The sequence below is a fragment of the Ptychodera flava genome, chromosome 9 (genome assembly GCF_041260155.1).
Source record: "Ptychodera flava strain L36383 chromosome 9, AS_Pfla_20210202, whole genome shotgun sequence".
Classification (NCBI taxonomy): domain Eukaryota; kingdom Metazoa; phylum Hemichordata; class Enteropneusta; family Ptychoderidae; genus Ptychodera; species Ptychodera flava.
Window position 1 is genome coordinate 26833610 of NC_091936.1, and position 26658 is coordinate 26860267.

General features: G+C 37.4%; 2 protein-coding genes across 2 annotated transcripts; one reads left to right on the forward strand and one right to left on the reverse strand.

The window, feature by feature from the left end:
* Window positions 1-1272: 1272 nt before the first annotated feature.
* Window positions 1273-24929, reverse strand: LOC139140509 (BRCA1-associated RING domain protein 1-like). Its single transcript, XM_070709813.1, has 10 exons — window positions 24760-24929; window positions 14521-14577; window positions 13399-13568; window positions 11558-12879; window positions 7558-7638; window positions 6967-7139; window positions 5065-5173; window positions 3938-4178; window positions 3358-3479; window positions 1273-2837 (listed from the first exon to the last, which is right to left on the reverse strand). Exons 1-10 carry the CDS (start codon window positions 24837-24839, stop codon window positions 2502-2504), a joined length of 2691 nt encoding a protein of 896 aa, XP_070565914.1. The 5' UTR covers window positions 24840-24929; the 3' UTR covers window positions 1273-2501.
* Window positions 15929-20741, forward strand: LOC139139707 (uncharacterized). The gene is made up of 2 exons (XM_070708566.1): window positions 15929-16760; window positions 20413-20741. The coding sequence occupies exons 1-2, from the start codon at window positions 15944-15946 to the stop codon at window positions 20739-20741; spliced, it is 1146 nt and encodes a 381-aa protein (XP_070564667.1). The 5' UTR covers window positions 15929-15943.
* Window positions 24930-26658: the final 1729 nt, after the last annotated feature.

The following is a 26658-nucleotide window of genomic DNA, read 5'->3' on the forward strand; positions in this document are numbered from 1 at the left end:
GTTTTAAATATGGTGTCATTTTCTTATGGATGATACACTTGGCCAGATTTGAATGGGTTCCACAACTGGCCATGTTTGGTAGGGACTGTATCTGGAATGGATATTGCCCCTGATCCTGCCAAGCTAATGGAAGTTGCATATATTTTCCGGGTGCCAAGAAGCTTAGATTCAGGTACCGTTATCCTGCAAGTCAATGAAATTCAATGACAGCTGTATATAATAGGCAGCTACGTCTTGTAACACAAACCATATATTTAGCATAGACAGTACAGGCCCCACTCTATTGTCTATGATTTTGGTTGATTTAGCCTGTAGCTTACAATAATCTGTTGAGCACAAGGAGTGGTATGTTAAATCACAGTGTGCGGAGGAACTGTGGTTAAATTCTTCCAAATGAGACACATCACTTTGGTGAAAGTAAGTTTTACCACTTTGCACCAGCTTGGCAGAATGACCAATGGACAAGGCTCAAGGAGAACCTCAACACGCAAACAGCTGTTGATCATGCAAGTTTGGACAAGTAACACCACTGGGTTTGCGCAGGGCAAGGTAGGAACTAATGTTTTAGAAGTTATTCAAATTTGCTGACACATGGTCCTTACATAATAAACAAATAAAAATCACAGCATTCACCTATATCTTCACTTTCAGAGAATCAAGTCAAGTTATATTCTGTTGTTTGAAGAGAATGCATTGTTTGGAAGAACCGAATGTTTGTCCTGCGACCCTGGTTTATACCACAGTCCCTCTATCATGTGTTTATACCATATTGTTACAGAGAGAAAAAGGTCACAGATGTTGCTCAAGAAATGAGTTTTTTGTGTTGACTTTAATGGATAATAGCAAGTGGTCTCCCCTATTGTTTGCAGCTATAATTATTAATCAGAAAAGTCCAGTGAGGACAAAATTTTATAATTTGCAAGAAATTGCCGACAGCCGACCTGAATCCCTGTATAATCACAATCATCATAATCAAAATTTACATGCAGAGTGTCAAAACTTCAGCATTATAGAACTGGCAAATAAGAAATGGTAAGTCTTGGTGATAATATTTTCCCGCATTGGCTCGCTGCAATGAATATCAAACAAATACTACAAGTTCCATTCCATTGAACAGATTGTTGACACTGTACAAAATGTTTTATCAGCTAGGTTGGCAATAAACAGACGTGACTTCACAGCAATGTAACTTTTACATGAGTCTTTTCACTGCAACAAAACTTCGCTGACTGGCATTTTAAGCATTTATGCTATTCTCAATACATAAGATCATTTCATATATAATCCATGACTTTTATTCGCTTTCTAAAATCTCTTACAAAGTGAGAGATGAAATAGGACTGAACTAGATCATACCTGCCACCATGTACAAGGCATATCAAACCATGATTGCTATTACTAAATCCTGTAAATCACACAATGTACTACAATTCATTCATGTAAGACTGGTCTAGAAAATTGATTGATACACATTTCATATTGAAGCAGACAGCAAGAAAGATAAATATTGAATGTAAAAAATTTGAAAATAATACATAAAATATCTAAAACTGGCACAACAAAATGCACCTGTAATTCATGATTGTATGATTAACAGAGACGTCATAAATATGTATATCAGTTTGAAATCAATTCAAAGTGATTTTGAATTTATAATTTTAGTTCGATTCAAAAACATTGACTTAAGACTGGGTGTGAATAAATTTCAGGAAGCCTGACATGTTATTGCTGGGGCTAAAATATTTTGGTTTACTGTGTTGACAAGTGTGTGTCGGAAAATGATAAGTACTTTGTCTATTTCCTTAGAAATTCATATTGACAAACCATTGTGAACAAGTAGGTTAAATGTGAGGGAGCCAAAAATAAATATTTTTTTTATTCTCTCTTGTTTCACCAACATTTATACATGTATTCTCATTACTTATGGCTCCCTGTGGTTAAATCTGGACAGCTAGATTGTGCTATCCACAAACTACTGAAGAATCTGACAAACTAGTTTGCAGACAGAAGAAGTTATTTGTTTGTACCGTAAAAACCCTATCAACTTGACCACCTTATTAATTTGACCATTTTGTTGGTGTTCATTTCTTGTTTATCTGACAATTAATTTATATTTTTTTTTGTCGTCGAATTGATAGGTTTCTTACAGTAGCTCTTGAGATTTACAGGCTGACTACTGGGCTTGTTATAACCTGGTGAGTAGCAAGATGTATTTCACAGAGATATTTTCATGGATGGAGTGGTTACCGTGGCAAAAAGACAACTAATTCTAGAATTTGTATGTTGCATCTTGATAGCTAAGTCACAGATGCTCTGTGACATGCTCTTCACTAAAATATACACATACTTCTCTTTTTTTCCTAGTTGATATTTGGATTTGGTAAATTCTGACATGAAAAATTGCTTTCTCTTTCCATCAAATTCAGGATGGAAAATATTGAAGGTAAGACTTTTTACAGAGCTCTGCAACAAAGAGAGTGAAACTTCTCTTATAACTTGAACTAGTCTGTCAGATCTAGAATTGTGAATTGAGTGATACAGTCCATCAGCCAAGAAGAGGAGGCTGTACAGAGCTTTGGAGTCCGGATCTTCGCGGGCGGTTTTTTGTTGAAGTGATCGTATATGATGTAATGAGTGCACTCGGATTGTTTGGAGTCTGTCACAGCGTGGTAAGGCACAGTGCCCCCTGGTTGGTTGCAGTCATCTGGTTTAGGTTCTCTGAGGAGCAATGTTCCGTCCCCTGATTTCACTAGGTTGGACAGTTCTGCTTTGGATGGCGTTGGGGCGTTGAAGTGACCGTAGAAGTAGAAATGAATACCGTTGAAGAATCCAGGACACTGCAGGAAATAATACAGAGATTAGAATCATTTATACGGGATACAAAGGATACAATATTTGGACGACTGACTATCTAATTGTGATATGGTGCTGACAGGGTTAAAACCATATACCAACAGCTTTCAATATGATGGGTTTTTGATCAAGAATGATGTAATGAATCCCCTGAAATCACATAGGATGTGATATTTAACCATAATCTGCTCTGGAATTACCAAAGTTAAAACGGTGCAATGTAACTATATGCATTCTACTTTTATTCTGACATTGCAAATATTTTTGTTAAAAATGTTCTGGGTTTGAGATATGTAAATTGAAAACTACTTTTGGTTGGTTTTTAATATGTTCACGAAAAAAGTCAGGCATCTGATATTCATAAATAATGCATTCGTTTGTGTAAAGTGTGTCAATGAGCTTTGTCTGAGTAAAAATGAGTCATAAAAATGGAGAGTATTCATTGGCCGAATATTGCATGTGTTCTATATTTGAGTACTGTACAACCAATGCTGAAAAGCCTACCTGTTGTTCTGAATTCTGTCTAGCTTTGCGAGGTCCCAGTGTGAATGGGTGAATGGAGGTGCCTGTCACCTCAAAGTACTGCTCGTCTTCCTGTTTGTCTTTTTCAAGACATCTTTTCACCCCTGTGAGAAAACGTAAATGAAGCATTGTCAATTTCGGGAGATTGTCTTGCATTCATTTGAGCACATGTACACACACACACACACACACACACACACACACACACACACACTCATCTGAGTTTTTCTGCAGCAGCGTCACGCATGAAATATTATCTGACCTCCAAAGCTGCAGGCCTGTTAGTTTCAGCCATGGGACCAGAATGTTCCAGCAATACAGAAGTGAAATTTTCGAGCTATACAGTACATTCAAAGTTAGAATGACTTTCCACACAGTAAAAATAAATAAATAAATAACTGTGTGTAACATTCTTCTCTCATCAGGTAGGAGAAAATAAATTTTGAAAAAGAGTTTTCCTCCTTATTACTGTACCTTGCCACTGAGCTAAGGCAGAATTGTATTGAAATAATTAGATACCGACAGAGGGACCATTGAAATCTTGAAAACTACTGATACTCACAATCATAGCTGACAATCCATTTTCCATGGAGAATTCCCTGCAGGAATTTCATAGTTCTGGCGCACTGTCCATCCTGGTTACATGATGTGACGACATGCGTCACAGAATTGTCGAAGTCTTCGACAACTCTACCCTTCAGCAGCTTGGCACATTGTTCAAGTTTGACCTTATGTTCTCTCTTGAGAGCTGTGCCGATCAGTACAATCTCCGTGTTCTGTGAAAGTCTGGCATGCTGTTCAGCCTGTGATAATATAAACAAAGCAAAGGAGTCCCCCTGTTTAAATGACCACCTAACATCTTCTATTTTTAACATTCTAATCTTGTCTTGTTGCTTGAAATTTTAGATTGTGACTTTTTTGCCGAAGAAATAAAGTACTGGTATTTTTGAAGAGATACGATATAATGTATACTGATAACTATGATGGAGTTGGCAAGTGCAAAATTATGCAAAATATTATCACTTTCTAGGAATTTTTCAACCAGATAGCTGATTGATATTTTATGACTTTCAGAAAATGAAGTTGAATTTTTCCAAAACACTCATTGAATGCCTTACAATTTTTTGAACTTACATTCGGTGTGTACACCTTGTTACAGGATTTTTATGTCTGACAGATGAGAATTCTGTTTTCAAATCAGCTTTACCGTTAAATAAAGCCTGAAAACATTTTATTTGTATGGGCAAGCAAATGCTGAAATAGATGTATTTCAATCACGTCATGCACTAATGTCAAGCTACTGGTAATGTTATATTAGACACATCATCACGTCATACAGCAACTGTACAAAGATAATACAGACACAAATGACAAACCTGGGAAAGTGGTGACCCTCTCTTTCATGTTAAACATTTTAGCATAAAGTCTGCAGGACTATGTAAATTCAGAAACTATAAATCTAGGACCATTAACTTTTTTGGCAGGGCCTATACATGTTACCATTTCAAGCAGTCTGGCCAGTCATTGATATTGCACTTGTATATCATGAGGAATACACACAGAGTTAATGCTGATACAGATCATGGGGAGCAGTCTCCAGGACCACCAGACTGTCAAAGCATGGACTGCCTGTCTCCATATTATGCACTTTGCGGTTTTGCACTTGAATGAACCAATCGTATCACTCACTTTCTGTAGACTGTTTTGTTGGGTCAGCGTCACCATGGGAGCAGTGTCCAATGCATCTTTCATGACATCACTGATGGCTAGGTCTCTTGGGGTCAAACCATGGACATTCCTGTGGTGTAAAAAAGAGTAAGTGTATATGTCAATATTGAAGTTTATCAAATGCAAAAAAACAGACTTGATGAGGATTTTTATCACAACTGTTATTTTGAACTTAACTATTTGCAAAAATATGAAAGATGTCAACAAATGCAAAGGTTCTCATTAATCATTTCAATGATCTTCATAATTTTCTGAAAGGTGTGACATGCTTTCTTTGTTGTTTTCACATCTCTCTCATACACATTTACATCTATGAATGGTTGAACACTTGTATTACAAATTAGATATATTATATTTGTTTCAAGCACTGTGAGATATTTCTGAAGTTTGGAATGACCCAGCCGATATGAGAAAAGAATTGCCAAATACAGTCAAACCTGTGTATTGTAGTCGCTCAAGAGACCAAGAAAAGTGACCACTATATGGAGGCAACCTTTCTATAGAGGGTGGGTGTGGCAATAATTTCAGTGTAGGTGGTGTGTGCTAAGTGATGAATTTAAGGAATCAGTCAGATATGCTGACCATTATACACAGGCTTTGATCCAATTGGAGCAAAACCATGTTGCAACTGACTGTAGAAGAGTGGTGGCTTTCTGTAGAGGACCTTTAACATGTAAAATGCCATGGGACTGCTGCAAGATAAAGAGGTGACCACTCTGTAAGGGTGACCAATAGAACAGGTTTGGCTGTACCACAAATGACAACCAACAGGAGGCATAGGGCAATTGTGATTGCTTATGCCATTTGGAAAGCGCCCTCACATATCAATTCTTCACTAGTTTGAATGCATATACAGGGCTCAAACTTAACTTTTTTACCTACTTGCCCTGCGGGCAAGTTTCCAGAAATTTTACTTGCCCGAGGAACAAACTTACTTGCCCGATTTTTTATGTCTGTTTTCATTGTTTGGGCAGAGATCACGAAGACCAAGCAATCTCAAAATGTGGCTGACGGCATCATATCAATGCAGGTTCTGTTTTGTCTGTATTGCTAATCGTGTTAATTGTTACGATCCATTAGTGTTGGTCTTCGTGATCTCTGCCCACTCGTCCACCAATATTCTAGTGCAGGATTTGGGTCATACAGTTGAAGGGGTGGCCCATCAATCGATATTCGCATCAGCAAATCTCTTTTCCAGAAGTTTTGAAACTTCCATTGTCGTTTCCTTTCATATATGTCGCACTTCTGCTTCCTCACTTAACTTTCCACTGAACTCGATGCTGCGACCGCGCCATTAGCTTTATCACCGTCGATTTTTGAGTGGCCGGCGGGTTGAACGTGTACTGTATCCCCTGACACAGATCGTGTTCCGGAATCTGTGACTTTGTCAGGCGTAGATTTCAAAAATTTACATGAAAACAGGGTGGTTTGCTTCGCCATGACGTACAGTCTGCGTTGTCTCAGTCAGGTCACCGCGTGCAAAGTGGCTGTTGAAATTACTGACCAACACCCCCTTGGAGTCACTAGCGACAAGCAAGTGAGATTAGACTTCCCGAGGGAGGAAAGACAACAGCTGAATGTCACTCGCTGAATGTTGACGTCCAGCTAATCGGTTGTGATACCCGCTTCAGTGACTTGAAACAGCGAACATTGTTTAACAAAATTTCTTGAGTTTTTTATTCCCAGAACATGTAAATTTTATCAAAGTCTATCACTTGCCCGACCGGGCAAGTGAAATTTATTTTTACCAGCCCGATGTCAGGTTTTACTTGCCCCGGGCAAGCGGGCAACCGTTAAGTTTGAGCCCTGATATAACCATGGCTGCATCTTATCAAGCTTTTAAGCTTCAACACGGCACTTTACCTTACATCCAGTGATGCTCCCCTTTTGACCAACAGTTTGACAACTTCAACTCTATTGTTGCAGATTGCATCGTGTAGCGGAGATTCATTCTGGAATCCTGGAACATTTATCAAGGCACCGTTGTCTAGCAACAGGTTCACTATTTCCAGGTATCCATGGTGACAGGCTTCATGCTGCAAAAGACGTCAAACATGACATCACATTGAATTTAGGAGTTATGAGTCTTATTTTCATCACTAGGAAGAAAGAAAAGGAATTGGTTTCAGATCCATATGACAAAGAATGTCAATAATGAAATTCCAAATCACGATAACCTGGAATTTCCATGTTTCCACAGGAACAGACAACAAAGTTCCATCTAAGGATGAAATATTACTGTATTTTCTCTCTTTATTTCTGTAATGACAATTGAAATAATTATGTGTGTGTCATCCCTTACCCCCCAAAAAAAGGGCCAAGAAAAAAATCCATTCCTTTTTAAATGATATTTCTGTATGATGAACATGTTTGATTGACCAACACATTGTTCAAAGAAATGTAAAAAATTTGCACAACATGTAAAGGTACAATGTTTGGAGTATTTATTCTTACCAATGGTGTCCAGCCAGCATTGTCCTTTGTATTGGGATTGGCTCCTGCCTCCAAGAGTGTCTTCACACCGTCAAAATCACCCTGTAACCATGATACATCGATAAATGCTAAGGTTATATATCTTCCATAAGTGTTACTTTGGAGAGTCAAACAGTGCTTGGTGTTGGAATTCACACTGGGGACGATTTGGTATGAATATTACAATTTGTATTCAAGCTGTCCAACCAAGTTGACAATGCATGTAAAGTTTTTTCACAAAAATAATCCTTTCAATAAACAAGCACTATCTATTACTCAAACCAAGACAAGCTTTATGGCAACATGCCCTCTACCTGCACGAAGTGTCTGCAGCTGACTGAAAAGGAAAACAATATCGCTGACAAGCTAACAAAGTCCCTCGCTAATTACAAAGGGAAATAGCGATATGCAATGCAAAACAGCTTGGTAATTTGCTAATTAGGTGTCCCATTTCCAGTCACCACCACAGTAAGGCCAAACAAAAAAATATGTGCTGTTCCGATTACCCGACCTACCCCAATTTTAACCCCCCGACCCTAGACTTTTTAGAGCCTCGTAAACCCGGAAGTAAAAATAACGATATGAAAAAACGTAAAACGCATGAAATCACGCGAGAACTATGACAAATCGCGTGAATCACGCGAGAACTAATACGTCATTCTTATAGTAGGGATGCAAGACGCTCATGAAAACTTGCGACATGACACTGACAGTTGTTGCACACTGAACGGTTTCCGGTTTTCAAACTGCTGTATCTCAAAAAGTATTAGGTCTAATTCAATAAAATTTTCAATAAAAAAATTCCAATTCAACTGCTCGTCCTACCATGGGATATTTTTTGAAAATAAAGGAAAAAAATTGTGTCATTTTAGCGCTCAAAATCAAACATTATTTTTCGCCATACAGCGTGCCGTACTGCGGCACTGCACGCACATTTCTCAGGCCACTACTTCCTATGTTAGAATGGAATGGCTCGTTACAGTATGTTGTTCAGTGCCTAAACGGCGCTCTGTAGGTAGGTTTTCGCTAAAATGCAGGGACAATTTTCAGTGATCGGAGTTAGTATACCAAACAGCAACTGTTATATTAAATTTGTGGAAAGTTTGAAGCATTTTCATGGCCGTTTTCTGATGTAATCTTTCATTTACATTCTTGTTGTCATTTCCGAACCGCGCCATGCACAGCGCGGCCACATTATGCAGGCCAAGTGAAAGCCCGGAAGTGTTTTGTGATAGTGAATCGAGCAAATTTTGGTCAATTTTATTTTTATAGTCATTCTATCATTAAAATATAAACCCGTACACCAAAAACTGTGTGGTTAAGGTCAGTTCTGAGTAGTTTCAAAGTCTGTGCGTTTGGAATTTACCGTGAATTTGCCGTACGTACGTACTTCGTTGAAAAGCCCCTAACTGCCAACGCTACAATCAGCTGTTTTCAAACGTTAACCCTGGTAGTTTTGCGAACATTAAACTGTGTTCATTTTTCATCTGTTGATGTTACACAAAATTTACCAAATGATATTTGACAACAGAAATGAATACTCTTTCAATGATGTATGGGAATAAAGTCAGCATGCGATGTAAACAACCTTTATTTTTAAACAGCATTAACGTAAACTGGGGAAAATGACAGACAGGGGTAGTGCAGGAATCGGGAATTGATAAACAAGACAAGTTGAAAGACGGGCAAATGAAGAGAGAATGAAAAATCTAAGGAAAGGAAAGGAAAAATCATAACCCTGACTCTAGATTTCAATGCTAAAGGAAAATTGAGTACAACAAGATGACAGCTTTTTAGGGGGAGTAATATTCTTGTGTAAAAAAGGACAGCTCCAGGGGATTATTCTGTACTGTGAGTTGATCAGTTGAACAATGACTTATTTTATTCATATTCCTATGTTTTTTGTTTTTTTGAATATCAGAATTTCTCAAATGTAACATTTAAGAAATTTTACAGATCTAAAATATATCTATTCTTTTTTATTATTACTCAAGTTTAACTGTCCAGAATTTGGTACAGCTAGCGTAAAAACTCTGAGAGTTACAGCTGTTTGAAAATGGGGAGAAGTGGCTATTTTTACTGACATTCCGTCCAATATTTTTTGGCTCTCCTTGATTGTCAGTGTATCTCAAATACAAACTTCAAGTAATTTTAGAAATCTAAAATGCATGTATTCTTTTGCATTATCTCTCAATATTAAAGTGTTCAAAATTTGACAGAGCTAGCTTAAAAACTCTGAAAGTTACAGTAGTTTGAAAATGGCGAAAAATAGCTTTTTGACTGATAGTATACACAGTGCCGTCCAATTTTCAACTCTGTCTCACAAAAGTTTTGGCATTTTCAAGTCTCTGTGTAAAGAAAACAAAAGCTCCTTATACCGTACTCTTACAATATATTGCACAAAAAGTATTTTAAAGCAGATTAGTTAGAGAATCAATATTATTATACAACTATATTTTTCATAGGGATACCCACAAAATGACTCTTAGCCATATGTTGAAATTTTTTGACCATTTGTCAAAAAAATCGAGCATATTTTAATTTTTAAAAAATCATAACCCTGGAAGTAGACAAGATAGAACCATCATTCAAACAGTTTTTTAAATCCTGAGACAAGATCTTCAAGAAAACATACAATTCAAGTAAGTTTAACCAAGAACAAAAAAGGGCCTGGTATCCCTACTTATAGCAGGCCTCGTCTCAAACAAAATGGTGACTCGTGATATGATGGACACAGCGTGTACTCAGTTTTGTTTCGCAAATGCGATCATGGCGAAGAAAGGTCGATTTTGTCTTCTGTTAAACAGAACCAAACATTCGAAGAAATTTTGGAGGAACACCATCCAGGTTTTTCTGAATGTAAAATGTACTCTATTCGAGTTGAATGTGCCAGTGATGCTGCTGGGCCGTGGTTGGAAGTACAGCAGACAAATATACAGGTTGGCGAGGCTACAAACAACTTCAACATAAAGTATGTGCGTTTTTCTTGTGAGTGACTGCAAAAAGCTGAGGATTTACCTTTGGATAAACAGTTCACTTTCCTGTCAAAGAATCGTAATTCAGCCATATCAATTTCCGTGGCAGTCTAATAAACCACACACTTCAATTCTACTGATGAATATTTTTTTTAATATATTGGTATTTAATTTGAGTGTGTTTCATGAGGAAATTGTTCACTGGTAGTGTGTTTGAACGCGTACAAAATGCACATTGAGAAATAAAAAAAAAATGAAAAAAAAAAATTTCCCTACCTACCTACCCTATTTTTGAAAACCATGTAATCGGAACAGCACATATTTTTTTATTTGGCCTAAGTTTTACGTGAAGTGTTTCTGATGAACGTCTTTCAACGATGAATGCAGACTTTGCGATCTGCTATGGAAGAGTTTGTTTGCTGTAAAATTTGAAATACAGTCGATGGACAAAGGAAAAAGTGTGTTTGGATGGACCCTAATCCTGCCATGCCACTGCAAATTGCACTGATATTCAAGGTGCCCAGAAGGCGGCATTTGGTATCTATATGCAAGGCCAGTGACACACTCTAGGTTAAGATGGATTTTTACAGGTGTTGAAAACTGCCAAGCTGAGCTCTAGTACTTTACATTCTTGTATGTGAGACATGAAAACTTGGTGAAAATAGTTTATGGCTCTTTTCTGCTTTTTCTTCGACACTGTCAGGTAATGGGCTCTACAGCAAAAGGATTATTAACCCTTTGAGCGCCAAAGTCTGTCTTTGTCCCCTTTATAAAATACACCCCAGTCAATTTTTCTCAGATTTTTGCCAAAATTTAGCGGGAGAAAATTACAGCGCTCAAAGGGTTAATGTTGTGACGGAAACAAATGCTGAACATGAAAAATGCCACACATCACTGCAGAATCTACATGTGAGATGCATTTAAATATTGAAAATAGTACTGTTATAAAATTTGCAAATAAAGAAAGAAAAACATGACACTGGATATGTTTGGAGTCCAATTCTTACCTTTATAGCAGCTCTCTGGAGTAAGGTTTCTCCTTTAGCATTCTTTTTAGTGAGACTTCCAAACGGAGAATTCAGACTTCCACTTGATGTTCTCCTGTCATTTGACTTTGGTGTGCTTTTTGTACTACTGACACCTGGTGACTTTATTTTTCGTGGAGACGGTGAACTCCGCCTCCTGTTGGATTTCTCTCTCCAAGCTGGTGAGTTCTCATCTCCCTGGCAGTTTCTGGATCTGCGGTCTCTTCTGGATCTTGTTGTGACATTTTGTTTTGCTTTCTTGCCTGGACTAGGTTGATCGTTTTCTGTCTTTTCTGTGCTTCTTCTTTTCCTCCTGGGCAATTCAGGTTCATTACCACTGCCTTTTCCTTCATCAAGGACATCACTTTCCTCATTAGCGGACTCTCTTAATCTGCTTCCTGTTTGTCTCAAGTTTGTTTTCCTGACAGCCTTCCTTCCCTGCTCTTTATCAGTTCTCAGTTTGTTATCTTGTCTTCCACTCTCGTTTTCATCCACTTCTACAAATGAAACCTTCCTTTCACTTTCTGTATCTGAGCCCGAATGTGAACATGAACCTTTGTCCACAGTTGGCTTTCTCCTCGACCTGCCACTTTTCAGACCCCACTCCTTGTTGTAAGCGGTGATTTTCTTCTTCAGACTTGTTTTCGGATTCTTCTTCTTGATTTTCTTTGTCGGTTTGGGACTAGTTGGAGAGGCTATAAAATTGAAAACGTCGACACAATCATCGCTTTTTACATTTTGTCCAGTGTCTTCACTGGAAGTGCTTGCTTCACTGCTTGATTTACTCTCGGAATTCCTTGTAACTCTCATATTTTCCGAATTGGGACTTCTTGCTTTCATTTTCCTAGTTCTCAAATTCACTGTATACCGCAGAATACTGGTCTTGGGTGAAAATTTGGTTTCAATTTTCCTCTTTGTGTTCTGGGTCAGAACCATCACGCTTTTTTCTTTGAGTATCTGTCTCTTTGATTTTCTTTGTTTCTGGTGTTTTTTGCCAACACCTGGATCGAAATCCGCATCATTTATATCATTATTATCAGGTGTTGATCCATCTGTCTGCTCAGCATTGTCTTCATCCATTTCTTCCTCAATTTCATCTTCACTTTCCTCTTTGTATTGGATATTGGTCGCTGCTTTCCTTGTAGTGCGACGGTTCTGTGTCTCTCCTGTTTCTGCAGCTGTCTCAGATTTTCCCTTGACAGATGCATCTCGCTCTCTCTCATCATAATCATCGTCATCATCATGATTCTCTTCATCATCATCACTACCATTATTGGTATGATTTTGATCATTCAAAACATCTTCTGGAAAGACAAAATGAAACATGATCTCCTTGTGTTACAAAGGATAATTTTAATGGAAAGATAACCAAACCTGTTGATGACTTCAATTTCGTTGCAAAGATAACACGTACAGGGAATCAATACTGTGGTTCATTTTGATGAACTGCCATTGATCACACTACATGTATATGTATTAACTTTTTCAAAAAGTAGTGTGAGCTCAATTGTAGTTGCTGGCAATAACATTGCACAATAGCATAAATACTGGCAGACTGCCTCATGGCAAGATGTAGAATGGTCTATTCAGAAAGGAATGTTGATGCGATGTCTAGGAAAAGTTGACAAATGCCTAACTAATGGGCATAATAACCTTGATTACTTTGGTGCTGCTCTTGGTCCAAATGATATATCATTTGCCATTTTGAGACCTGCCAATAAATACTACAAGTCAACTGTATATGCTATATTTCACAGAATCTAATGCAAATATCGAGGGCGTTTCAAATTGCAACATCTTGTAATAATATTAACACGATTTACCTTTATTTTGAGATTCTTCATTTCTTATATATTTGCCCTCAATGACTTTTCGTAACTTCTTACAGAGATGTACCACATTGCTCAGTTGTCTTTTTGGATTCAGGTCCTTCACCCATGCTGGTGCACTACACACTGGACATGTGTTGCCAAGGTGATGTCCGATACAGGCTCTGAAAATACACGAAAAGGAAGTGGCTGATTTACATGCATGAACGGTGTCTACGGAAGAGAATGAGTAAAACAAAGTGAATGACACAATCCTTCGTTGGGGGCGCTTTCTGTGAAAGAACTGACAGGGTTGAAAGGGAACGATGTCCTTTGAATTTTGTCATATAAACTGTCAACCTCTGTCAACGTGACTACACATCATCTATTGTACTTTTCACTTTTATATTCCTTTCCTTGATGTGTTGTAAATAAAATCATCATACTCTATTACATATTCTAAAGTCTGTGTTGTATGGCTTTAGTAGAATTTACCAAGCAGTTCAGTGGACAGTTCGCAAACAACGAATCTCAGGACTGACGAGAAAGTGCGTGCTGATCACTGGTTGCAATCATGGCTTTGGCAATATGCCGACTAAATGGTTGCTAGTATATTCCCTACCATTTTTGACATGAGAAATTCCTGCGTTTTCATTACCTGTTACCCATCATTACCAGATACATTGTACGAGAATAGTCTACAAATTAAATCTATAAACACTACAGTCAGAAATCTGATTATAATGATATCATATTACATAATGGATATCATATTACATAATTGAATGCTTTCATCTGTAGTTCTTTGGACGCTTCAAACACAGCATCTAGCAGTTTTGGTATCAAAAAATAATTTAATATGATTTGGAAAATTTGAGAGAATTTCCCCAACAGGGTGATGCCACAAGTTAGAATTCACAAAACGTAGCATGTTGGCACAGTGCTTTAATGCACATCATGGTTCATGATAGATTTAGATTTTTGGGAGCATTCATTGACGTTGCTTTCATGTATCACTCATGTTTAATAATGAATGCCCAGGCAGATAGGGACTATTTATAGGCCTTTAAGCCTGGCAAGAATTAATTTATGCTAATTTTGATTTTTGTCCAAGCAAAAACAGAAAGTTGACATTACCTGCAGAAAGTGTGCTCACAATTCCCAAGTCCACATGGATCTTCTAGAGTGCCAGAACTACAATGTGGAAGGAAAAGACAAAATTTGATTTGTGACATCAACAGTTATCTATTGAAGTTTTATACATCAAGTGTCACCACTCATCATAAGGGATGATGGCTAATGAAAACATGTGCACCATAAATGGCCTATCTGTTTCAGACATGATTGTGACAAGTATGAAGAATCTGTAGGCCAAGGTAGAAATCATTGGTGGGCACTAATATATACTGTGAATACTAGAGTGTTGATCCTGCAATCTTCATTGTAGTGATGAATGTGTATGTATAATTTAACATTAACCGTAAAGAGAACCCCTTGAAGACCCATAGTACTCTTAGAACTTTTGCCCTCCAGGGTATAGCGTGTATTGAGTATGTCAGAGTTCAAAAGTTAAAAAATTTGAACAGAAACTTTTGACGGCTCACGGATAAATGGTTGAAAATACAGGTTCTTTGTCAAGTTTATACTAGCAGGAGTAAAAACTGTAGAGAATGAATCGTAGATAGTCAGTGATAAAGCGGGTACAGATTGATTTATTCAAAGAATAATATAGTAGTGTTTCTTTATTTTGTGGGCTGAATCACGACACCGATCTCTTCATAAAGAACTATCCCAAAAACCTATGGTTACCAGGTTGCAGGCTCGCAGGTGTTCGGGGGGAATGACCCCTGAACCGAGCGTGACCGACACGCCACTGTGCACCGCTTGCTACAGCTCTGCCGCTGCAGTGCTAGTCAGAAATAAGGCACCGATATGAATATGAAACTGTGTAACATCACAGGTGCTCGCAGCATTTAATACCTAGATGGTCAATCGAAGGCCCAATGCCTGAAGGTAGCAGCGGCCACAGGCGCTCGACTAATTTTAAAATCACTTGTCTGTAATTTTAATGTTGAAACATGCATTTCATTAAATAAATATGCAAACGGAAATCATGCGGACTGCTTTTGAGACATACAGAGAACGGCGCCCAGTGCACGGCTGTGGCCGGCCGCCCAGCGCTACTGTTACTCATACACACTTACACCCCTTACACATGTTTAACTTAAAGGTACGAAACTATTGGGAAGATAATTTTTAAATTTGACAAAATAAACGGTTTTTGGCCATCCTCGAGATTCAAACTTTAATGTAATCAAGGGAATACTTACAAAAATCGATCGATTGGCTTCCTAACTTGTAAAGTCAACATTAAACCTAGCTACTGCTGATAAATCGCGAAATGTTCTTCTACAGACAAGTCCCGTGCCACCACCATTTTGAAAGTGTCGAGCTTGAAGGTTGACGCGTGCGCATACTTTCCTTTTAAACCATTGCGTCATTATGATTCTAAGTGCGCTTGCGCGTGAAAAACTTCCCTCCAATGTTGAGCAACAAAATCATGTCATCGGGTTACTGTACTGAAAGCACGAGGCCAGCACATATTATAACAATGGCTCAGTCCGTGGCGATGGATCCGCTGCAGCAAAAAGCGATGAGTGCTGCCCTTCTTGGCCATAGCTTTTTCTTGACTGGCCAAGCAGGTTCTGGAAAGACAAAAACACTCATAGAAATCGTGAGAGCGTTAAGGAGAGTAAAGAAGAAAGTGCAAGTTACAGCAAGCACAGGTATGGCTGCAACTCAGTTAGCAGAATTTAGAGCCACAACCCTACATAAGTTCGCTTGCTTACTTGATGGCCGTTTTAATGATGCAGAGTTAATATCACATGTCAACAACTGCAGTTCAACTTCCATGGTAGCAGTTTGGGAGAAAATAAGAAATATGGATACGCTAGTCATTGACGAGGTGTCAATGGTATCTGCTGCCATATTTCTACAAGTTGATCTTGTTATCAGAACGGTTCGGAAAAGTACCAAGCCATTTGGTGGAGTGCAATGTATTGTTTGTGGTGACTTCCGACAACTTCCGCCGGTACCAAATACGCCTTACAAGGATTATGGTCATTATGTCTTTGAGACAGGACTCTTTAAAGACGCCATACCCCATGTTATAACTTTGTCAACAATACATCGGCAGAGAGATGAAGATTTGATTCAAGCTGTCCATGAATTATCAAATGGGACTGCATCAGAATGTACATTGAATCTGATGAACAGACTTTCTCGGCCATTGCCTCCAGGAAATCCTCCAACTTTACTGTATGGGCTTAATTATGACGTTAACAAGACCAATTCTGATCGACTACTTGATATGCCTGGTAAGTATTTGTGATTGGTGCATAATGATGTTTTGAGGAACTTCATCACTGGTAATAATAGTTGATAGTGCATGTAAGCTTATGTATGATCATATAAAAAATCATCATTCAAGATAAACTTTAAAAAGAAATTTAAAAATTACCTATTTGGCTTGTAATTTGCCACATTTATAATGTTGATACCACGAATGGTACTTTTTTTCAGTAATGACATCATGCTTTTTCTCCACATGTGCATAGTATGTAAATGTGTCAAATTGTGACTCCTACATCCATTGAATTAATAGCTAACATTTCAAATCATAATAATGAGGCTGGACTTGATCAGTTGGTTTGCTTCTATTTTTCAGTATCTTTCTCATTACAAATTATTATTTTTAATGTCATTTATGCTGTATTTTAGAGGTAATTATAATAATTATATTATGTATGAGAATAAATTATAATTATTATTATTATTATTATTATTTTGCAAATTAAGTAACATACATACAAATTTAGGTTGCATGATGGTAATATAACTTTAATTACATACTAATAGAGAACATGGGAGACACAGTACCTGAAGGTTCACAAATGTTGTTGCATGTGTCTGTCAAGCAGAAATTGTTATTCTTGTTGCAAATATCTGTACCTTTGGGTATTTTTTCACCATCTTTGTTTGTTGTATCCATAGCATTGAGGTAATTTCAGTTATTTACTTTCTCAACATACATGATTGGTATGTGTACAGTCTTTTTTCCGATGTCTAAAATGTCTAAAACAGAATTCAAGGCCACATTTTAATCAATTGAATAACAGTAAAATTGGTCATAACACATATACAAAGGCTATATTTACAAATAATATCCAGGGTATTTGATATTTTAGGGTTGCATTGGAAAAGAAACTGCAGTTAAATATACAGGACAAAAACACTGAAAAAATAGCTGAAAAATACAAAGAGTGTGTCTTCAATTTACATCATGTAGTGGTTTTTTCCTTCTTTTTTTTAGGGGTTCATTTGTACATTGTGAATATAGTGGTGCCTTCATGCCCCCTGTATTGGACTTTCTGGAATGGATTGTCTGTCCAAGGATAGTGCTTGTGACTGTCTTGGCATATGCTGAGTATGTTGGATTTGTTGTATTTCCATTGTACAAACCCCTCTCCTGACAAAAATGGTTTTCTACGATATCACTGTTGAATAGTGCTGGCACCAAGCCCCAGCCAGGAAATTCTTGGGTGAATGACCTGGAAACAGACACAAATCCAAAAATGCAGGATTTAAGGTCCTCCCTGCATTGTGCAGACATTAACATTTTATTCTTTGCAACATTTATAGCCTCAGATTTATGAACATCAATTTCCCAATTTTCAAACCAAGAGCAGATATTTTCTAATTTGGTCAAACGATCACTATCATTGGATGTGATAGGTCTATTGTCTCTGAATATTTGTACAAGGGATGAAGTTTGTTCTAGGAAAGATATTGCTCCATTCAGGTGCACACCATTTGACAGGCTTGCCTGATAACATTTCATCAAGTGCAACATATTTTCATCCAGCATTTCCTCTGCAAGATGGTTTCTCATCTTTTCAGTCTGAGTAGGATATAGGTGGCTGTTGGTTACTTTATAATGAATTGGTCTGGAATTTGTTTTCCAATCCCAATTAACTGCTTCCACCCAACTTTTCCAAACAATATACCCCTCCTTATTCTGCAGTTTCCTTGTATGATGATCCCCATCCCCACTTGACAGAACAGCATTTCTTATTTTTTTCAAAACATGTGAAATGTCTTGACAATGAGCAACATACCTGTCTGGGTCAAAGAAATTTGAACTCAAGAATTTTGCATCAGCAGGTGGCCTACTGAAATGCATATGTGTGAAGCACCTGTTTTGTTCTCCCCCATCTTGGCAGATATAATCAACAATAAAATCCCATTCTTGGAGCTTACCAATCACATTCCAGATATTTATAAAAATCTCTGATGCTTTTACTGTGTTTGCCGGGTAGTGTGCTATAGGGAAACGAAATCCTGTATGCCCAAGAAATATAAGCTGCCATGCATCAGTGGCCAACTGACGTCTAACTTGTTTGTTACCTATTACAGATAAATTAAACGCTTCTTCACCTAGATCTATCAGGCCTAAAATTTTCATTTCATTTCCCTTCCTTTCAAGTACAAGTTCATCCTGAATTTTACACTCATCATGAATTATACCACCATGCATCCCTGGCTCAGGAATATTTGCTTCTTTTGCTGCTTTGTACATCCATTCAAATATTGTATCATGGATTCCACTTGCCTGTGGTGCACAATTTTTGTAATACTGTAACAATCTACCAGATGGTAAAATGAGCATTCTACTGTTTATTAAGTCTTGGTATGCTTTGGGGCTTCTGATCCATAACGTTAGACAGTGTCTGATAATTTTGGGGTCCCATCTCCTGGATTTTGGGCTTTTACATGTCAGTGCCTCATGCTGGCTTTTCAGAAGAGCTTTCATCTCTTCTGATGCAGAAGGGAAAACCCTATCAAGAACAGCTTTAATATCCTGGTGATCCTCTTGTGATAAGAAAATTTTACCATCACCATTTGCATCATTTTCTACAGGTGTACTGTCGTTTCCTGAGTTAATCTGACTATCTGTAGAGTTAGAGGTCTCTCTTGTAAAAGTTTCTGGCAAAATTGACAATCTTTCATGCAGTGCTTTCTGACAAGTGCGACAAGCATCAGAAACTGCTGTCCAGTTTAACACTTGTTGGCACTTTGTGTCACGCAGTCGGTACTCATCAGGATTCTCACTGTTGGTCGTGGTGTATAATTCTTTTATCATAGATCCTGGTGGGACTGTTGTCTTGGATTTTGAGACAGAAATGCCAATGCAGATTTTTAATTTGTCAACTATATTCATTACACCATGAACCTCATCCTTAGTAGGTTTAAAATTGTTTGAAATAGACAGTCTCTTCAAATCCACTTCAACATTACGCACTTGCAGTTTCCATTCAGTTTGAAAAAATGTTACTGTCTTGAAAACCTGGTTACCATTGCACAGTTTATTTGACAGGACCCCAACTTGTAATTCATTGTTTAAATCAGAGGACAGTTGAAGCACACTTGCTGGGAGGAACTCTGAAATATTGCTCATTGGGTGCAGGTTAACTGACATGTCTTCACTGGTCTTTAACTTCAGGCCATTGTACACGGTGTACCGCTTTCCAGTCAAAGGCTCAGTGATTTTCCCCGTTTTTACTGTGAATAAGGCTTGCAACACTTTTGAAAACATGTTGTGAGTAACCCTTTCAGCAGGATTCCTTGAAGCTTTTACATATGCATCCCATACATCTACCTTTTTCACTTTACTTGACTCACTTATTAAAAGATTGTTAGTGCACCTAAAATTGAAGAGGAAATTAGATGAGTAAATTTCATGAATATTCCTTAATAAAATAGACTTGACTAGTCTTCCAAGACATAGAAAATATACAATAAATCATGTAGATATTAATTCGTGATCACAATATTGTCTGAAAAACGGACAAAACTTATAGATACTGTCCCTTAAAATATGTTAGATATTAGTTTTATAACAGTTTTTAAGGTGCATTTCTAATAAAATATTTCACATACTTATTAACATTATGGTTTTTTTTTATGCAGGGTCAATACAAAACTACAAAGCTATTGATAGTGGTGAAACCAGATATTTAAAGGCTTTTGCAGCACCTCAAAACCTGTATCTCAAGAGGGATGCTCCCGTTATGCTGACTGTCAATTTATCTGAAGAACTGGTGAATGGTCTAATTGGTAAAGTGGTCGATTTTGCTGAGAATGGGCCTAGGGTGCATTTTGAGTCAATCAGTATGACAACATTAATAACACCATACACATTTTCAAAATATGACCCTGAAATGAAGAAAAATGTAACCACACGTCAGCAAATCCCATTGACCTTGGCACAGTACACAAGGCGCAAGGTTTGTCTTTAGACCGATTACAAATTGACTGCCGTCATATGACTCAACCTGGCCAACTTGGTGTTGCAATAGGTCGTGCCACACGCAAGGCAGGCCTCAGAGTTTTGAACTTCAAAAAATCTCTTCTCCGGCCCCAACCAGACAAGGTGACAGAATTTTACAATTCAGCAACCTCAATATTCAAGAAAGACAACAGTTGCTGTATTTTCAATGACTTGACAGAACTTCCTGAAAAAAAAGTAAATACAGAAGAGAACATTCGCATTACTATGTTTGAAGGAGTGAATGATGAAATGGGCGACGAAGAGGAGGAGACAATTATGTTACAAGTGTTAGATGAAGTATTAAACAAACTTGACAATGCAACACAAGCCACTCCACCTGATTGTACTGATGGCCTTCACTGTGACAATGACATACCGGACTACATGCAGATTCATAACATCCCTAAACAGCTAAAATTCAAAGAAACATGTACACAAAGTCAGCAAGACTTAAATGCTGCTTTTGATGAGCTGGAACTTGGTAGCAGACATTTCATGTCATTTTGTTATAAAATATGGTCAAAATATAACAATATATTAACAAGTACAGTACTCAGTCATGGCCATCCAAAAAACAAAGATATGACTGAACTATATGCACAAATTGCTCAATACATGACCAGTGATGAATATCTATCAGAAGTTGCTCGTCTCTTTGGTAGACGCAAACCAAGTAAACATGAATACAGTGCAGCATTTAGAGTTGCTGTTGTCATCAGAGAGAGACTCATCAAGGAGGCAGCTAGGCCATACAAAGAACAGACTTGCCAAAATGATGAGAAACATTTTGAGAACTCTGAGGCTGGAAAAGGCAAGATAAGATATATTGGTGGATGGTGTGTAGCCAGCACAAAACACTTAAAGAAACAAGAAGTCAAGAGGAACTTATTTTCACCCTCTGGCAAGAAAAAGGCTCATATTGCTGACATGTATGTTCAATACTTAGAACAACTGGAAGAGGATGAACACACATTGCTTCAAGAATCGAAAGAAAAAGCTTCACTAGAAGAAGTTAGTAGGAAGCAAAATGTCAGAAGAAGTTTAACAAATATTTCTGATGAGACATTCTATTTTTTCATAAAATTGGACAAAGAAGTAAGAATCCTTGAATCAGAAAAAAACTTCCATGTACATGGAGCAAATTTCTTTAGTCACATTCAGACAGTGGTATTAAATCATGAACAATTGTATTACTCTTGGACAAAGTTGTTCAAACCTGTAAATCCTGAATGCAAGCAGCAGACAGAGAACACTGTTCATAACATTGTTGGTAACCTTTGTGATAGTGCAGAAATTATATGCAGTTTATTTTCCATGGTTATTGAGCGGTATATCAGAATGGCCTCTTCACAATTTCGGAAAGATTATCTGAGAACAGTGAATATCTCAAAGAAAGAAGCCCACAGAAAGCAAGTGATGATGAAATCCATGAACACAAGCTGCATGTCCACATTCACTTTCAAAGCAGTGAAGGAGGACAAAACAGATAAAAAACAACTGACTCACTTGAGACTAAAGGCAGAGCTCACTGCCAACGTGAAATTTCTAGATTCAGTGAAAATGACAAAAGCTGAGATGAGCCAGCTCTGTGAGGCCTACAACGTACCCAGGTCAAACCAAAAGACAAAATCACAAATGATCAGTACTTTACCAGAAACAATTTTAAACAGTAATCAAATGCCCTGTCCAAATAAAATTCAGGCATCCCCACCATTGTCAATACACTACAGACAGAACTGAACACGTTCAACCTGTGGAACAACAACCAGGACCAAGTGGTATCACAATGGCTGAAAACATTACAGGGACTGATGAATTATCCTGTAATAAAAACCCACAAAGTTCTAATAACAAAGTAAAAAAACTAAATGACAGACAACAAGAGGCTGTGACACCAAAAAGAAAACAGCTTCCAAATAACACTGAGACTGATGAATCATGTAATAAAGACCCACAAAATTCTGATAACAAAGAAAAAAACATAAACCAACAACAAGAGGCGTTGACACAAAAAAGAACACAGCCTCCAAATTACAAAACAAAAGCCAAGAGACAGAAAGCTGTCAAATGGCCTTGTGGCATTTGTAATAAAAGCTGTCATTCAGAATGTATATGCTGTGATATTTGCCAAGTTTGGCATCATTTTAATTGCGTTAACATTACAGGCGAGGACATGAGTGATGATGAACGGTGGAGTTGCGACAGATGTCTGGAAAAGCTTTAAATCAATGTTTTGTTTTTATATCATAAATGAAATTGTAAAAAATATATTGTGGTTAAAATCTGAAATATGTATTATGAGTTACATGACAAGACTGACTTGAAAGTCACTAAATGTGTTTCAAATAACATGAGCTAATTCAGAAAGTATCCACAAGGTATTTCAGCCTGATATGATGTAAATAAAAAAGATGGCGTTTGTTACTTTCAATACTATAGTTGTGTTGAAATTACTCCCAAAAATAGTGTTTTCATTGTTATAAAATGAAGTCACATTTTTATATTTCATAAGCTTGTTTGGATTCTATTCATTGGGCAGTGGCTGAACAAGAAACTGGCATTTATACAGAGAGAAAATTTCCTGAAAAAATATCATCAAAATTACCAGTAACCCTTACACCCCGTACCCGTATTTTCCTCTGTAGAAGTCAAACTATCATACAAAACAATGGATTTGGACTACACCGTTGAAGTTAAAGGGATATGTTCTGATGAATTAATTCCTGATATTTTAGTAAAACTCTCTATTATTTTTTTACCAAGTAATGTTTTGCTCAAATATACTTTAACAAGTCAACTGTTTGGTTCTAAAAGTTTCATTTTGACCACATATTGTCTAATTTAGAACACTTTCATCAATAGTTTTCCACACTTTTTAAAGTTTATAAATTATCTACCAACAGTTTATTGGAATTATTATTTATCTATATAAGAGAAAACGTATCTTGTGACAATGACATTTTTATTTTTCTGTACCAAAAAGTCAACCATATTTATTTCTTCTAAATGAAGAATCATGAATAATATTACTTCAAAAGCCTACATTGATTACGCATTGAAATTGTGAGAAGATCAAGTTCATTCACTATAGATTATAAAAAAAAATGTCAACTAATCTTACAACGGATTTACCAGGTTGCAGCCATTGTTCTGAAGTGTAACGCACTATGTACAAAGCGTAAACAAATCTCATGAGACAGAAAAAAGTGACGGATTAGTAGGTCACGGTAACTTGACCTGTAGTCTGTTTAGTCTTTCAAATAACGGAGGGACAATTTATTGCACATGCGCAGTTTGAACACAATGACGTAATGTATATGTAATAGGTCGAGTTGAATAGCCTTCAAAATGGCGGTGTCACGGGAGTTGTCCGGAGGTAGGACTTAGCGACTTATCAGTAATAACATGGCCCGGTGCAGTTTTTGTGGTTGAATAACCCAGTCAATCAATTTAGTGCCACCCATGCGACAACACAGGGAAGTTTGAATCTCCCGGGTTGCCAACAACCTTTTATTTTACAGATTTTAGTTTAAATGTTATCCCAATGCTTTCTCACCTTTAGTGTAAGGTGTACCACAGGCCGAGCCGCCACAGCCTTACTATGGGCGCTGCTCACATTATGTCTCAAAAGCCGTCCGCGTGATTTCTGTTTGCACATTTATTCATAAAATGCATGTTTCGACATTAAAATTATAGACAAGTGGTTTTGAAATTAGTCGAGCGCCTATGGCAGCGGCCACTCAGCTGAAGCTAGCAGCCACAGTCGCTCGAGAGCTATTCAGCTCTGGGACTATTCGCCCCATAGACGAGTATACAGAAGCGAGAAATAGGGTATTTCATGCTTCTGTATACTCGTCTATGGGGCGAATAGTCCCAGAGCTAAATAGCTCTCGAGCGACTGTGCTAGCAGCCAAAACCTGCGTGTATCGATTTCAACCTGTGAGTTGTTCCCGTGCGTACAGGCAATTTTTATATAAAGAACTTACCATATCGGACAACTAAGAGACTTTTCTAGAACCCCTAGAGCCGCTTTGGTGTTTGTCCAATCGTTGCTATCGCAGTCCATATTCAGAACTAGTACAGGTAAATAGCCGTTGACGTCTGTTAACAAGAAACACTTCAGTATTCTGAAACTCCCGCCATTTTGAACATGCGCATTAAAATGATGCGCAGCATGATAAAAACGAAAGATACTAAATATGACATATACGAGGGCGACATTGTTAATGCCTTCGTTGTGTCCTAAACGTATTTATATGGTGATGTGGTGTTTTTTATTTGCTCTTGCTCTTCTTTTTAGTTAAATGACTGATTTTTTTCAGACAAGTTGCTTTGTAATTTTGTTCAATCGCTCGACACATTCACAGTTATGTAGATTTGTTTTATTTGCCACGTTGTTGGATAATGTATCCTTTTCAAAAAAAGAAAAAGATGGGAGGGGAAAAATAGTAGAGAAGCAGTGGAGAAGCGGAATTCCTGTTTCTCTACTTCCATGCCTAACCTTCCTCGCCTACAAACAGCAAACATGTAAAAACTTCACATGAATTTCAAGACCAGCAAGAAAAGGGATTAAACAAACAAGACAAAGCACACTAATATCAACAAGGTCTTCAAAATAACATCAAATACATCACCTCGGCTCACAAGCACCAATTTTGCCATGTATTTATGGCTTTTAGAATACTGTAACAACGAAGAGTGCCGGATTTTGAAATTATCCATTAAAGAGCAAGTCCAACGTTAGGGAACTTGGGCTTTCAAACAAGTTGTTGTCCATACGTTTGCTTGAATGAGTAAATATTTCTTTCGAAAAGTGCATTTTTACATTTTAATGTCTGTCTCGTTGACAATAAATTTCCCCATAAGAAACTTCAAATAACACCCTTGTTGTTAAGTTTGGTTGTTATCATCATAAATGCCGAGTAAAAATCTGCATAAAATCATTTTGGCACAGGTTACCATTACGATCTTTCATATAAGGCAGCCTCTTTCACGATGATGTTGTACAGAATTTTAACTGCGTATTTCTGTAGATAACAAAGTTTCACCAAGAACATTACAGCTCTTCAGAAGGATTATTTTTTCTACAAGGCCGTATTAAAATGCAGCCAGTCTCGTTTATATAATTTATATTTTTAATTATGTTTATTAATACTTTTGTTTTCCAATTTAAGCACACAAGGATAGCAACAAAGTAAACGCATTGATGAAATGATGAAATTACAGAGTATGATGAAATTACAGAGTAAATTTGAAATAATCTCTGAAAAATGCAACGAACCACCAAATTGTGAAGCTTCTGCAGCGCGCCTTGAATTGCACCCTCAACTTTGTGCTATTGCAGCGGAGCCAACGACAGAACTAGTTTCGCATTCCGGGCGGCACACTAGTCAATGTCAATGAAAGCTCCTCTAGCTGTATTTTTTGATGTATTTTAAAGTATTTGTGTTCCCTCTGAAATTAAATAAATAAAACATAACATTATCAACAACAAAACAAAAACACTTTTTGTTCTAAAACGTTATCGAAACGTCGCTCATGTATGTACCCACTGTTACTGCCAATAATGTTATTATTGTTGACATCCAAGTTAAATCTAACCCGTACCAGAATTTACTTATCAATGATGAGTTTGCATAATTTTCATGATGCATCTTATTCGCAAGGCAGGGATTTTATGCTTCAACATACATCAGGGAGGAGGCCATAAAAAATTTCTATAAAATATCAAGAACGTAAAAGAGATCAAAAGAAACAGATTCCCCACCATATATAATCGGGGAACTCTTGCAGTCTGATCGTAAAAATATGCAACTACACTTTTCTCATTCTATTCAGATTCCTTATGATTCTGGTTTATTCTCAAATATGTTTGTAGCCAATCG

Bases quoted from the DNA above. Each gene is read 5' to 3' on its own strand.
- LOC139139707 (XM_070708566.1), top strand. From the start codon at position 15,944: ATGTCATCGGGTTACTGTACTGAAAGCACGAGGCCAGCACATATTATA. The intron at 16,761-20,412 runs GTAAGTATTTGT...TTTTTTATGCAG, and splicing joins TCGACTACTTGATATGCCTG to GGTCAATACAAAACTACAAA.
- LOC139140509 (XM_070709813.1), bottom strand. From the start codon at position 24,839: ATGGACTGCGATAGCAACGATTGGACAAACACCAAAGCGGCTCTAGGG. The intron at 5,174-6,966 runs GTAAAGTGCCGT...TTTACACCACAG, and splicing joins GGAGCATCACTGGATGTAAG to GAATGTCCATGGTTTGACCC. The intron at 4,179-5,064 runs GTGAGTGATACG...ATATTATCACAG, and splicing joins AACAAAACAGTCTACAGAAA to GCTGAACAGCATGCCAGACT.